General features: G+C 62.2%; 1 protein-coding gene and 1 long non-coding RNA gene across 7 annotated transcripts in view; both read right to left on the bottom strand.

The window, feature by feature from the left end:
- Positions 1–868: 868 nt before the first annotated feature.
- The window catches only part of LOC102419721 (cytosolic phospholipase A2 beta), an 18882-nt gene continuing 7433 nt past the window's right edge, over positions 869–12317 (bottom strand). For 2 of the 6 annotated variants that reach the window (XM_006093060.3, XM_023757506.1), the window contains 19 exons: positions 9596–9668; positions 9172–9308; positions 8924–9055; positions 8566–8609; positions 8338–8380; positions 8037–8091; positions 7645–7772; positions 7257–7340; positions 6935–6972; positions 6066–6201; positions 4721–4857; positions 4257–4479; positions 3982–4099; positions 3549–3686; positions 3247–3351; positions 2904–3083; positions 2425–2591; positions 1688–1874; positions 869–1567 (listed from right to left, as the gene is read on the bottom strand). In XM_006093060.3, coding sequence (XP_006093122.1) covers positions 1314–1567; positions 1688–1874; positions 2425–2591; positions 2904–3083; positions 3247–3351; positions 3549–3686; positions 3982–4099; positions 4257–4479; positions 4721–4857; positions 6066–6201; positions 6935–6972; positions 7257–7340; positions 7645–7772; positions 8037–8091; positions 8338–8380; positions 8566–8609; positions 8924–9055; positions 9172–9308; positions 9596–9668 — 2379 coding nt within the window. In that variant the 3' untranslated portion in view covers positions 869–1313. The remainder of the gene's footprint in view (positions 1568–1687; positions 1875–2424; positions 2592–2903; positions 3084–3246; positions 3352–3548; positions 3687–3981; positions 4100–4256; positions 4480–4720; positions 4858–6065; positions 6202–6934; positions 6973–7256; positions 7341–7644; positions 7773–8036; positions 8092–8337; positions 8381–8565; positions 8610–8923; positions 9056–9171; positions 9309–9595; positions 9669–12317) is intronic. The other 4 variants (XM_014459473.2, XM_023757504.1, XM_023757505.1 and 1 more) reach the window with 4 other exon arrangements.
- LOC102440913 lies at positions 11649–12317 on the bottom strand. The gene is made up of 2 exons (XR_001349121.1): positions 12259–12317; positions 11649–12153 (listed from the first exon to the last, which is right to left on the bottom strand). It is a non-coding gene; the product is annotated as an uncharacterized LOC102440913 (long non-coding RNA).

The raw sequence follows: 12317 nt of genomic DNA, 5'->3' as shown, positions 1-12317 counted from the left end.
CATCCACCTCACACCCCTGGTCACTCCTGCAGCTGCCTGTTGGCTCCCAGTACCCATCCCACATGGATGTTAGGAGGAGGTGGGTGTTCCCAGGGAGGCCAGTAGCCTGAGGCACGAATGTGTGGAGAAGATTCTGGGGTCACGAGGCCCTACAGCCACTCTGCCTCCTGTTCTCTCCACAGGTCTGGGCCCTGAAGCAAACCCTGAGGTACCACCAAACCTCAGGGACAGAAGTGAGGACACCCTCTAGGCCCCAGAATGAGCCTCTGCCACCAGGGCCCTCCTGACTTCAGGAACAGACAGGTCCCCCGGACCACAGCTGGCTCATCTGGCCCCAGGTCTGGCCATCCTTACTGTGGGACAGGAAGCAGCCCTGAGTCCCCGGCCACACCCCGAGGTCCCTGACCAGGTGAGGACTGTCATTGCCCTCAAGTGTGCTCATCTGGGCAGGGCCAGGCTGCAGCAGAGACCTCCCGCCTGCTTAGAAAGGGTGCCGGGAGCAGATGACCCACCTTTCAGGGGAAGCCCATGCTGACTCGCTAGCGCCAGGAGGTGGCTGGGGAGACATCTTTTGTTGTTGTTGTTGTTAATCCTACCACCCGAGGACAGTTTTTCCACTGATTTTTTTAGAGAGTGGAAGGGAGGGAGGGAGAGGAGACAGGACATTGGTGGCCTCCCACCTGCACCCTGCAGCCAGGTACGGGCCCTTGACTGGGAACCAAACCTTCAATGTGAGGGCTGACGCTCTAACCACTGAGCAACCAACCAGGAAAACATGTTGTTTCTTAAACCAGTCTTTGCCCTGTGTAACCAAGAGCTGCAATAACACGTCCCTTCTCGGCAGCAATGACAGAACCTCAATAACGCCTCACATTTGTATGAGCCTCTGTGATAGGGAAAGCGCTCTATTTTATGCTGTACAACTACTCAAGGTAACAGGGAAGGGAGGACAGACAAGATCATGGGCTTTGAGCCCTCACACAAATCAGGTCAGTGCTGCTCTGGGCTCCCCAGCTCCACCCCCAGCTGACACAGAATCGTCCCCTTACTAAAAGGAAGCCATCTCCGGCCCGCATCTCGGGGACCAGGCTTCAGAAGGCTCCACCTACCCGGAGGTGTCTGTGGCAGGCTTGCTGGTGGCGTCAGTGCCACATCTGGGTGGTGCTGGGTACCTACCGTGGGGGAGCCCTTCACAGGGCTGGGGCCTCCAACGGGGCCATCCACACCCCAGAGGTTCTGGAACATCTGGCGATGGCGGTCTCTGCCCCACTTAACCAGAGCAGCCGGACAGATGGGGAGTGAGCCTGAAAGAGTCAGGGGCTGGAGCCCCTGGCCAGGGTGCCGCCGTCACTGGGGCCGCGCTGCTTGCGCTGCCTCCGCCGCTGCACGGCCTCCCGCAGGGCCGCCAGCAGCTGCTCCTGGTTGTTGCAGATGTTGTAATGCGTCAGGTGGAGCAGCTTGTCCATGTCCTCCTGGCTGTAGGTCACCTTCGAGTAGTGGTAGGGGGAGTTGGATGAAGACAGGTTCACCTCCCCAGCCTCCTTCTCCTCAGCTGTCCGGCGGACCCCTGGTGGGGAGAGAGTGCAGCCAGGCATGGAGGGAAACGCACTGGGGGGAGGGGTTGGGGTCGCCTTCAACAAGGCATAAAGGATGGAGGTGGATGCAGGAGGGGCCGACGGTGGCTCACCAGGGGCCGAGTGCTCCCGGAAGGAGTCGTTGACCAGGGGGAAGTGCAGCACGGCCGGGGCCTCGGGGCGGTCGGGGTCCAGGAACAGGTGGCACTCCCGAGGCTGTTGCTGCTCCTCGGGGCTGGGCGAGATGGGTGGGAACGGGATCCCCTGCTCCTGGCAGAACCGGCCTAGGAGCTGCAGCTGCTGCAAGGCGGGCGGAGTGGCATCAGAGAGACCGGCCCAAGGGCTGCCCAGTGTCCTCAACAGCGGGCTGACTGAGTGTGGAGGTCCCCCGACACTCGGGACTTCGTGCCCAGAGGCCAAGGCAGACTCTGGTGGACCCAGCGGAGCCAGGCCAGATGGAAAAACGCCCTAAATCTGACAGCCTTCCACTGGGCTCACCTGAACGGGGTGCTAACAAAGCCGGATACTGCAACTGGGAGGAAAAAACCTTCCCTGGACCAGCGCAGAAACTCAAAGCAGGGAACAACCGGGGGTGGGGAGCAGCCAAAGGGGCCCAAATGTAAAACACATTTAGCCACCTTGCCAGTTCCCATCGCCCCCACTTCCTGAGCAGCTGAGTTCCCTTGGTTGTGGATCCTATGAACTCGGTTTCCCATTCACACGGTGTCACTGTCACAGCCCCTAAGGGGCCAGACGCTGGACTCCAGAGCAGATGGCCCTAGGGGCATAAGCCAGGAAGGCAGGCCAGGCCTGGGGTTGCCCACCGCCCCCAAGCCTGCCCGCAGCCCACCTGAAAGGCTCCGTGGAGGTTGTAATCCAGCGACAAGATGAGGTCCACGTCCCGTGTGGGCCGCAGGAGGGGCGGGCAGCTGGTGTTGATAAAGTAGCCGACATCCAGCAGGCAAAGGTGGGGCTCTGCAGGTGTCAGCTGGTTGGGGAGCCCATCCAGTTTGGTGGCTGGAAAGGTTGGGGGATGGGGTGAAGCAGCTGTCACAGGGGCTCAGGGCACCAACCCCTCGGGCCTAATGACAGCTCCTTGCTGCTGGTGGAGACCCTGCCCTCCGCCCTGCTCTCACCAAAGCAACTCCTCCACTTCCGGAGGCCCTGATCCCCAACATAAGGAGAGAAAAGGGGGCTCTGGCTCCAAGCAGCCCAGGGAACTGAGCTCAAAGGGCATGGGGACGAGGTGTTACGAGGTGGGTATCTGGACCAAGGCTCAGGTGGCCATGGGATGACTCTGGAGAGCTGAGACGGGGAGAAGGCAGGCACCTTTCCAGCTGGAGAAGTGAGGATGCTGGAAATAGTCCTTGTGGAAATGGAGGCCACGCAGGAAGTTGTGGGTGGCCTGGGGAAGTGGGCGCCGTGTCAGAAGGTCAGTGAAGAACTCGGCTATCCTGCCGGCCACCGTGGGAGGGTCCTCTATCTTCAGAAGGGGGACCTGCTCCTTATCTGCACAGTCAACAGGGGAGGACGTGGGGTGTCATTCAGGAAATGGTACCCCTGGGCCTTTACTCCAGCCTCTGTGGACTCCCAAAGGCCCGAGAGTCCATATTCCCCCACATACAGCCCCACTGGCTGCACCACCGCATCCTTACAAGGAGAAGGCACCTACCCAGGCTGGCCTGGTCCTGTGCCCAGCGGTCCCAGAACTGGCTCGGCTCAGAGGCCCAGTATAAGCTGTCCTGGAGGTTGGCTGCATACAGGTTGCTCCAGATACCTGAACGGGGGACACGCGGGGAGAGTCCTCCACCCCGTCACAACCTGACCCTTCCCCAAGACCGGTCCTGGGCCAGGAAACGTCTCAGTGACCGAACTGGGAAGGTCAAGGCCCACCCCCACCCCCACCCCAAACCCCACCCCCAGGCCCGTCCTCCCTCTGCCCCAGCTCCTCAGCCTTCCTTCCAGCCTCCTCACCTTCCAGGAAGCAGATGCGAGACTCAGGAAGCTGCTTTATCAGGCGCCCCATGAAGAACTCGGAGCCAAAGAGCTCGGAGGGGATGAAGGCGCCGTACTTGGGAAAGCCGACCTCGTAGGGGGAGAATTCGCACCACTCTGTGAGGAGGCACACAGCCTTACCACGGGGCCCAGAACCTGAGGACCCTCGGTACCAACGTATCCACCACAGTTTCACGCCAGGGCAGCCTGGTGACCTGAAGACTCAGCCTTATGACTGGCACCTGGGCTTGAGGCCCAAGGCCCTTGCCCGCATCCCAAAGCCTGAATGAGTCTCTGGAAAGCATGGGCTTGGCCCAGAAGAGTGGGTATAGTACCCACCTCCCACACACAGGCCCAGCTACCCCTCACCCACCAACCACGAAAGCAGGGGTCTCAGCTCCAGGCTCCTCACCTCCAAACTCAAAGGTGGTCAGGTTCCTCCCCTTGGTGTTGAGGGCACAGTAGATGGGCAGAGGATTCTGGCCGCGACCCAGGGCTGCCCGCTGGTCTGAGAGTTTGTGGTCATGGGGCTGGAGCAGGGGTGGGGAGATGATCTGAACCTAAAGCCATGGCTTCCTGGTGCCTGAGCCCCCCCCCCACCCCTGCTGCCCAGGGTTGCTCCCACCTCTGGACCTCGCCGCGGCTTTGGCCACCCACTCCCCTCCCCTGGCTGCACCCTGCCCACACCTCATCATGCAGCAGCGCCTCGTTGATGAGGGCCCACAGGTTGGTGAAGCAGGCCGGGTGGCCCAGGAGGGCACGCTTGGCCAGCTCCTGCCGGTACCGCCGCAGCTGGCTGGGGGCCAGCACACCCAGCTTGCTCTTGGTCACCTGGGTCTTCAGCAGCTCAGTGGGCCCTGCCAGGTCCTTCTGAGACCACTCTGGGTCCTCGTAGAGGTTGGCCAAAGCCCTGGGAAAGCCAAAGCCGGGACCATCACTCAAGGACCCTGCTGGGCTCTGGTCTGGGACAACAGCCTGGCAGGCGCCCTCCCAGGGCCCCCGAGTGCGTTCCTCTCTGGCACGCGCATTCTCTCGGCCCCTCCCATTTGGTCAGAGAGGCCTGTGCAGTCTAAGAGCCTTACCACTGCACCCCCTGCCACAACCCAGCCAGTCACCCCCAGGCTTCTGCACCCCACCTGCCGCCAGCTCACCAGGTGGATCCCGAGGCGCCTGTGATATAGGAGACGCAATCCAAGAGGCCCAGCTCCCTCAGGCCGGCCAGCTGCCCATACAGGGAAGTCATTGCTCGGATCCCACCACCAGTGGCCATAACAGCTACCACTGGGATCTGAAAGAGAGGCAGCCAGGCTCAGAGAGGCCCTAGGGCCCAGCAGGTGTGCTCAGTGGTTAAGCCATTGACCGATGAACCAGGAGGTCAAGATTTGATTCTCAGTATGGGCACATGCCCAGGATTTCAGGCTCGATCCCCCGTAGGGGGTGTGCAGGAGGCAGCTGATCAATGATTCTCATCATTGATATTTCTATCTCTCCCTCTCTCTTCCTCTCTGAAATCACTAAATATACATTTAAAAAAAGAGAGAGCGAGAGAGAGAGAGGCCTTAGGGAGGGGGAAGGCCAAGCCACAGGAAGAGAAGATAGTAACCCAGGGGCCGCTCAGCTCGCCCACAGCTAAGGCTGCTCAAAATCTAATCAGGCCCTAACTGGGTTGGCTCAGTGGTTAGAGCATTGGCCTGTGTACTGAAGGGTCCTGGGTTGGATTCCGGTCAAGGGAACATGCCCGGGTTGCTGGCTCTATCCCCAGCCGGGGGCATGCAGGAGGCAGCCAATCAATGATTCTCTCTCGTCATTGATGTTTCTCTCTCTCTCTCTCCCTCTCCCTTCCTCTCTGAAATCAATCCTCTCTGAAATCAATCAGGGCTCTTGATCTAATCAGGGCTCTTGGGACCGGTTCTAGTCAGGCCTGCTGAGGAGGGTCTAGTCAGAAGTAGCCTCCTGAGGGTCAGGACTGTCTGATTTTAAGAACTCCAGGGAAAATGGGCCAGACACTTCCAGGCCTCGTCTCCTCACCTCTAACCCCTTAGTAGTCTGGTGGTCACTTTCTGGGAGCTCCAGGGCCATCTCCCCTATAGCCCCTCATCCTCTCCCATGGAGAGGCGTCTCTCTAGGAGATGCCAGAGCTGACCTGAACCCCCAGGGACCATCCCAGGCCCGCAGGCAGCCCGCAGGCTGTATGTGCGTCTTACTGATCGGTCAGACCAGGCCCAGCCTCACCACCTAGGCCAGGCCAAGGATCAAGAAACGACGAGAAGAAAAGCTAGCCCAGTGGGCAGCTTAAACCTCCAAATATCTCAGGCAAGCTCCACATCTGATGTGACCAAGCTCCTGATAACAAGAGAGAGGGCAGGAAGCATGGGCAGGGAGAGCCGGCCGGCACCAGCGCGTTTGGTGAGGGAACCCCAGCTCCAGCATTCAGCACCGGGCTCCGGGCCGAGCGAGCCCGAGGACGCCTGCCCCATCCGGCCCAGCCCCTCAGACCTCATCCTCGGGCAGGTCTCCATCCAGCCGCAGGGCCTGCTTCAGGGCCTTGGCCACCACCTGCTTCCTCCTGCTCAGGAAGGCCTGCTCCTCGGCACAGGGCCCGCAGCCCAGCCGCACGGCCAGCTCCTTCGGTCTGCGTGGAAAGGGACCATGAGGCAGCGCCTGGCCTCGTCACAGAGGGGAAGCTGGGTCTGCCTCCCTGAAATGCGCACTGCCGTTCTTCCCTCCTCTGCTCTCCCCTCTCCCCTCTCCTCTGTGTCCTGGCAGAAGGGTGACACGTGCGGGTGTGAGGGGGAGTGGGGGACCCAGCCCGCGCGAGGACACACGGGAATGTAGTGGAGGACTCACCGGTGACTAAAGAGGCCCCTCGGGGTCCCAGGTGCAGACAGGCCCCTGGTCGGACCCAACCCACTTGCTCCTCTCAGCCTCTCCCTCACCCACTCAGAGCGACCCCAGAGGGGACGGAAACCAGTGTTCCCACCGCTTCGTGGTGAGCAGCATGTGACTCCTGGTCTCGTGAAGGTCAGCTAAGGCCCCCCACAATGACTGCCCCCCGAAGTGGCGCCATTCTCTCCTCTCCTCTCCTCGCCCTCTCTGTGCCTCAAATCACTCTCCTCGCCTCCCACCTGTTTTCCAGCCAAACGTTTATCAAGTGCCTCCTAAGTGCCAGGCACAGGGCTAGGCACACACCCCTCCAACTAATGCAAAATGTGAAAAAGAGCCCTTGTCTGCTCAGACTCCCACACGTGCTCCGCCGTGGGAGCCCCCCCACCTCGCTCGCCGTTCCTCCAGGCGGAGTGCCTGACCATCGGCCTGTCCCAGCTGCTTTCCCCCAACCTTTCCCGGTGCCCAGCCCAGCCTCTCACCCTTCTTCTTTTTTCAGCTCCACCCTCATCAGCGGTTCCTGAAAACATGAATGCTCCAGTCACAAAGGTGGGCACCTGTTCCTCTCATCCCAGCCCGAGCCACACCCCACGATGTCCCCATGCTCCCTGGGCCCACAGCCATCTCCCGGGGGCCGGGCCTGACACCTGAAGCAGGGAGGCTCAGAGCACCCGCCCCAGGGCCTGGTCCAGCACCTATCCAGGGTGTGGCTCGAGGACAGAGCTGCACTGACGCAGGCCAGCCCTTCAAGGCCTGAGCCGGCCCTGCCTGTGCCACTGGCTTCCTTCCTCCGGTGACCAGTACCTGGGACGTAGGGAAGACGAGTCTCACCACTTGGCCAGAGGGCAGGGCCCTCAGGGGCACCTTCAGTTGCTCCTGGGGGGCATCCTGCAGGAGCATGAAAGAAGAACTAAGACTCTCCACCCTTCCTTCCCCGCAAGGACTCCACCAAGTGCTGCTGGGAGGGCCAGGAGCAGCAGGAGGGGGCCACGAGGCCAACGTCAGCCTCACACTCTTCCCAGGGGGGCTGACCCTTCCCAGTGGGGCTGACCCTTCCCAGGGGGCTGACCCTTCCCAGGGGGCTGACTCTTCCCAGGGGGGCTGGGGGCTCAGGTGAGCAGCGGGACTGTGGGAGCAGGTGCTGAGGGCAGGAGGGAAAGGCTCTGCAGCCTCACGGAGCCATGGCACATGCCTGCAGGTGGATGCTCAGCTCCGGCTCCCAGCAGGCCAGGCAGTGGAAGCGCGAGGCAGTGCCCACCGAGGCCTCCTGGGGACCCTCGCAGGACCCGGGAACCACCAGCTGAACTCTGCCTTCTGACCCTGGAAACAGGAACGAGCAGAAAGGCTGGGAACAGGATCTGAGCCCACAGAGGCCCTGGTCTTGCCTACGGGGCCTCGGGCACTTCCCTCCCTGCACTGAGATGGGCGTCTGGCCCAGGACGAGGCTGGAGATGGAACGCCCCCTCCGCAGCCCCCCTGAGGAACAAGGGGGAAAGCCCCTGCTCCCGCCTGAGGGCAGAGGGCATCTAGTGCAAGGCCCCCTTAGAAGGGGCTGAGGGCTCTTGCAGGGGGTCAGGGACTCACCCTTCTGGTCCCCAGCCTCCTCCAGTCGAACGTGCAAGCGGGAGACCTCCCGGGCCTGACATGAGAGAGCCCCGACGTAAACACCGCCTGTCAGAGGCTCCCACCCGCCCAGCACCCTGGTTCTTGCTCCTCAGCCCTTTATTTCCTTGGCCTGAGGCACCAAACACTCCCTGAGGCTGTATCCTCCTGAGGAACTGAAATCCCAGGGACCCCCATCCAGCTCTGCCCCGACCCCCATGGGGGGCCTGAAGCTCGGGGAGGAGGACAAGCAGGTGGCTGCAGGGAGGGGTTCTAGACTCACCACCAGGATGCCATTGCTGACCAGCCGCTCGGCACAGTCGGTCCTGAAAAGAGCCCCCAGCGACCCTAAGCGGGGGTCCAGGTCCCCAGGTGCCCCCCCAAGGAAGCCGGGCATTCCTCCTCTCCCGCTGGATGTCCCCCAGGGGTGGGGTCAGCTCTAGTGCCCTGCACCCCGTCCCTCCCGAAGGAAGCACGCCCACCCGGGACTGTCCCATGGCCCCCGACTCACACACTCTGCAGCCGAAATTCAACTTCCAGCTGCTGCTCCTCGCCCTGGACAGAGAAAGAAGCAAGTTAGAAAGGGTGAGGGGGCGGGGGGGCGAGGGGAGGGAAGGAGGAAGTTATGGGGGGGAGAGCAGATTCCAACCCAGACGCAGCTGGGGCTGGGACCCGTGGAGGACAGCGACTGTCCATCACCAGGCTGCTCCGTCCCTCCCTGGCCGCCCCAAGAAAGCTGCCCTGGGCTCAGGTGTCCAGAAGGAGGGTTGGGATGGGACTGCTTCTCGGGGGACTGTAGCTACTGGAGAAGGGCCACACACCAGCCACCCTCCCAAGCATCGCCCTCCCTGGCCCTGACGCAGCCTTGCCTGAGGGCTCCCGAGGAAGCGCTCGTGGCGGAACTCCCCAACCCGCAGCGTCCCCACGTCATACAGCACCGACAGCACCGGGTCATCACTGGTCAAAAGGTCCTGGTCGAAGACTTGCAGCTGCACGACATTCTGGAAGGGGAAGAGGGAGGGGCTGTGGGAAGGAGGGTGGGACAGGAAGAGGGGCTGCGAGGGGGCAGTGGCCGTGGACGGGGACAGTGAGAAGGGCCGGGTGACCCCAGGCCCACCTTGAGCTGCCTGTGGATGCGGAAGCGAAAGCTCTGATTCCAGATGGGGTTTCTGCTGTTGTTCACTGTGCGAGTCTGCAGCCTGTGGCTGGAGGCCGTGGGCAGCCACAGAGTCACGTAGCAGTCAGGGGGGGTCACTGTGGGAAGAAGGCGCGAGCACCCGGTGACGCCAGGAGCCCTGCCCAGCCCGGCCCCACAGGCCCTGTCCCTCCACCGCAGGCGGCCCCGGGAGACCCGGAGACCAGGAATGGGGCTGGGTCGGAGGCAGAAGAGCAGAGGCAGAGCCCCGACTGTGACTTTCCAGTCCTCCCCTCGGCGCCCTCTCCAGGCCCCCCCCTCCCCAGTCCTACTCCCCTCTCTTCGCACTGCCCCTGCCCACTCCGAACGCCACTGCAGCCTGTTCCCCGCCCTGGGCAGCACTCACCTAGGTCCTTGGAGGGCAGGCCATGGGCCTGTAGGACACGAATGGTGAGCAGGCAAGTCTCGGGCACCTTTGCCTGCAGAGGAGAGAGAAAGGGACAGGTTTGCTGCAGGCCGAGACCCAAAGGAGACAAGGGCCTCAGGAGAGGCTGGGGCCCAGTCCTGAACCCAAAGGCCCAGCCCTGCCCAGCCACCGGCCTGAAGGAAAGAGGCTGGTAGCTGCTGGCGACCCCTGCCAACGCTTCCACGCGCTCTGGCCGGCTCTGGACCCATTTTGTACATGAACTCATCTCATCACACCACCACCCGACGACCAACCCCACAAGGAAATCGAAACAGGAAGGCTAAGTAGGCACTTGCCCGAGGTTCAAGGCCAGGATCGGACCAGGCTCGCTCCAGATCTGTGCTCTCGATCCCCACACGAACCCGCTTCTGGGCCCTGATACTAAGTCTCCTTTCACCCGCTTCCCCAGCTCACCCTGGACGAGCAGCCCAGGCTGGTCTTGGGCAGCGGGGCAGGAAAGAGACTGTCAGGCCTTGCACCCCCTGGTTGAGTTGCGCCTCCCCCCACCACCCCGCACACACACACTCTCCACCGCTGGCCAGGGCACAGTTCTGGAAATGGGCTACTAAAGTGGGGACAGCAATTACCAGATCAGACTGCCCACAGGTGGTCAAGTCCTTCAGGTCCTACAAGGTCCGGCTAACAATGGTCCTCAGGCAGCTCCATCTAAACCCAGAACCCTGGGTCTGGGCTGTGACCTTGGCAGGTTGCCAAGCTGGGAAAACCTGTGCCAGCCAACCCTTCCTTTTGGCCTCCAGCCCTGCCTCAGAGAGCGTCCTGCCTCAGAGAGGGCCCTGATGGATGGCGGAGTCCAGAGAAGGGCCGGGGAAGCTCACCTAATAGCAGTGTCAGCCCTGGGCTCCCACCCCAAGCAACTGAGTCAGAGGAGCAGTGGAGCAGCCACTTCCGTCTGGGGCCCCGGGACTGCGCTGCCAGGGCCCACGTCCACGGCGCCAGGGAGCTCTACCTGGAGCCTCCGCCTCGGTCAGGAGGAACTCAGGACAGTCCCTCATCCCAACGCCCTGCCTCTTCCCTGGCGTCTGCTCACCACCCTGGTCCAAGAAGCCCACAGCTCTGCTGAGAAATAGCAAAAACCAGGCCTCGGGGGGACCAGGGGTTAGAGTGGAGCCCAGTTCCCTACCTGTCTTGCCAGAGCCATGAGGCGGAGAGTCCTCGGGAACCAGGTGTGTCAGGCAGTGGCCGGAGGACTGAGGACTGTCAGCTCTTTGATCCAGAGCCAGGGATGTCCCAGCTGGCTCCAAGCTCCTCCCTTGTCCCTCCCCACCGCCTCTGCTCCACCCAAGTCCCACTTTCCTGGACCAGCCACCTGCACAGGAAATGAAGCATCTTAAACCCATATGAAACCACTGGCCTCCCTGTGGTGGGGGCTCAACACCCCAAAGACCCGTCCTCTCCGGCCATCGGCATCTGTGCCCACCCCACCCGCCCTGCTCTCCCAGCTCTCACCTGGAAAGGGGGCCCCCAGGAGAGCTCGCTGTCCGAGGCTGAGCAGAAAGAGACTGGAAGGTGGGGTCTGCGGGAGCCACTTAGGTCTGGAAAGCAGGGGATGGGCCCAGAGCAGCAGCAAACGGAAGAGCCGTGCCCCCCATGACAGGGCCTTTTGCAATCTCCCAATGCCAGTGTGACAGGAATACCCAGTCCGGCTGAAGTGGTTGGCCAACCTGAGGAATGCCCCAGGCCCCATCATGACCTGGCAGGGGCGGGGTTTGTTCTTTGAAACAGCCCTTCAAAGCGGCCGCCCCAGCCCTGGGCTGGTGCTGGGGGATGAGGCCTCTGGGCTGGCACTCGGGAAAGGGGGCTCCCATCCCCAGGGCCCGGTTGGTGGGGAGGGAGTCTGAGCTCGGAGACCCACTCCTTCCACAGAGGAAGTCTCAGGAGGGGCGGGGCTTCTGTCCCCTCTGGGCACCACAGCCTACCAGCTGCCCTGGAGCTGGGGAATGAGACAAAGCCAGGAAGACTGGGCACACACAAATCACAGCCATCTTTTATTGAGCTTTTCCTCTGTGCCAGCCTTGCTGCCCTCACAGATACCATCTCCGGTGCTCACAACATCCGGAGGTAGGAACCATCATTATCTGTCTTACAGACAGGTCCCCAATGCTCCGAGGCACTCACTCACCCAGGGTCACGGAGGTGAGGCCGTGCCGCACCTGGCGCCTCACCCCTCCTCCAGTGCAGGCTGCTGCCTCACCGGTGAGCCACGCCCGGACTGCAGGTACCTCCTGCTCCCGTCAGCCTCCAGAGATCCTGCAAAGCTGGTCGCAAGCCAAGCTGGGCCGGGAACCAGCACACTCTGACTCCACGTTGCCTCTAGAATGGACCTGGCCCGGGAGGGGCGCAACCTTTTCCACAAGTTGTCATGGGCAATATTCATTCACCAGGCCTCCATCAGGCAAGGCCCGAGGCCTTCGTGAGGGAGTCGAGCAGCTGGAAGTAACTGTACTTGAGGTCATACTCCATGTCATACCAGAAATTCACTGCAGGGAGAACGAGACCTGAGCACGAGGGTCCCCCTTCTGACCTCCAGCCTCCCTGACCCGCCTCCCAGATGCCCTGCCACAGGTGACCGAGCAGCTCCTCACCAGCAATGCAGCCATGGGACTGCCGGACGTGGTGGAACCACAGGGCCGGCAGGTAGAGC

This window comes from Myotis lucifugus, unplaced genomic scaffold (assembly GCF_000147115.1).
Source record: "Myotis lucifugus unplaced genomic scaffold, Myoluc2.0 scaffold_109, whole genome shotgun sequence".
NCBI classification, from domain to species: Eukaryota; Metazoa; Chordata; class Mammalia; order Chiroptera; family Vespertilionidae; genus Myotis; species Myotis lucifugus.
This window is presented reverse-complemented; position numbering and strand designations above follow the sequence as displayed.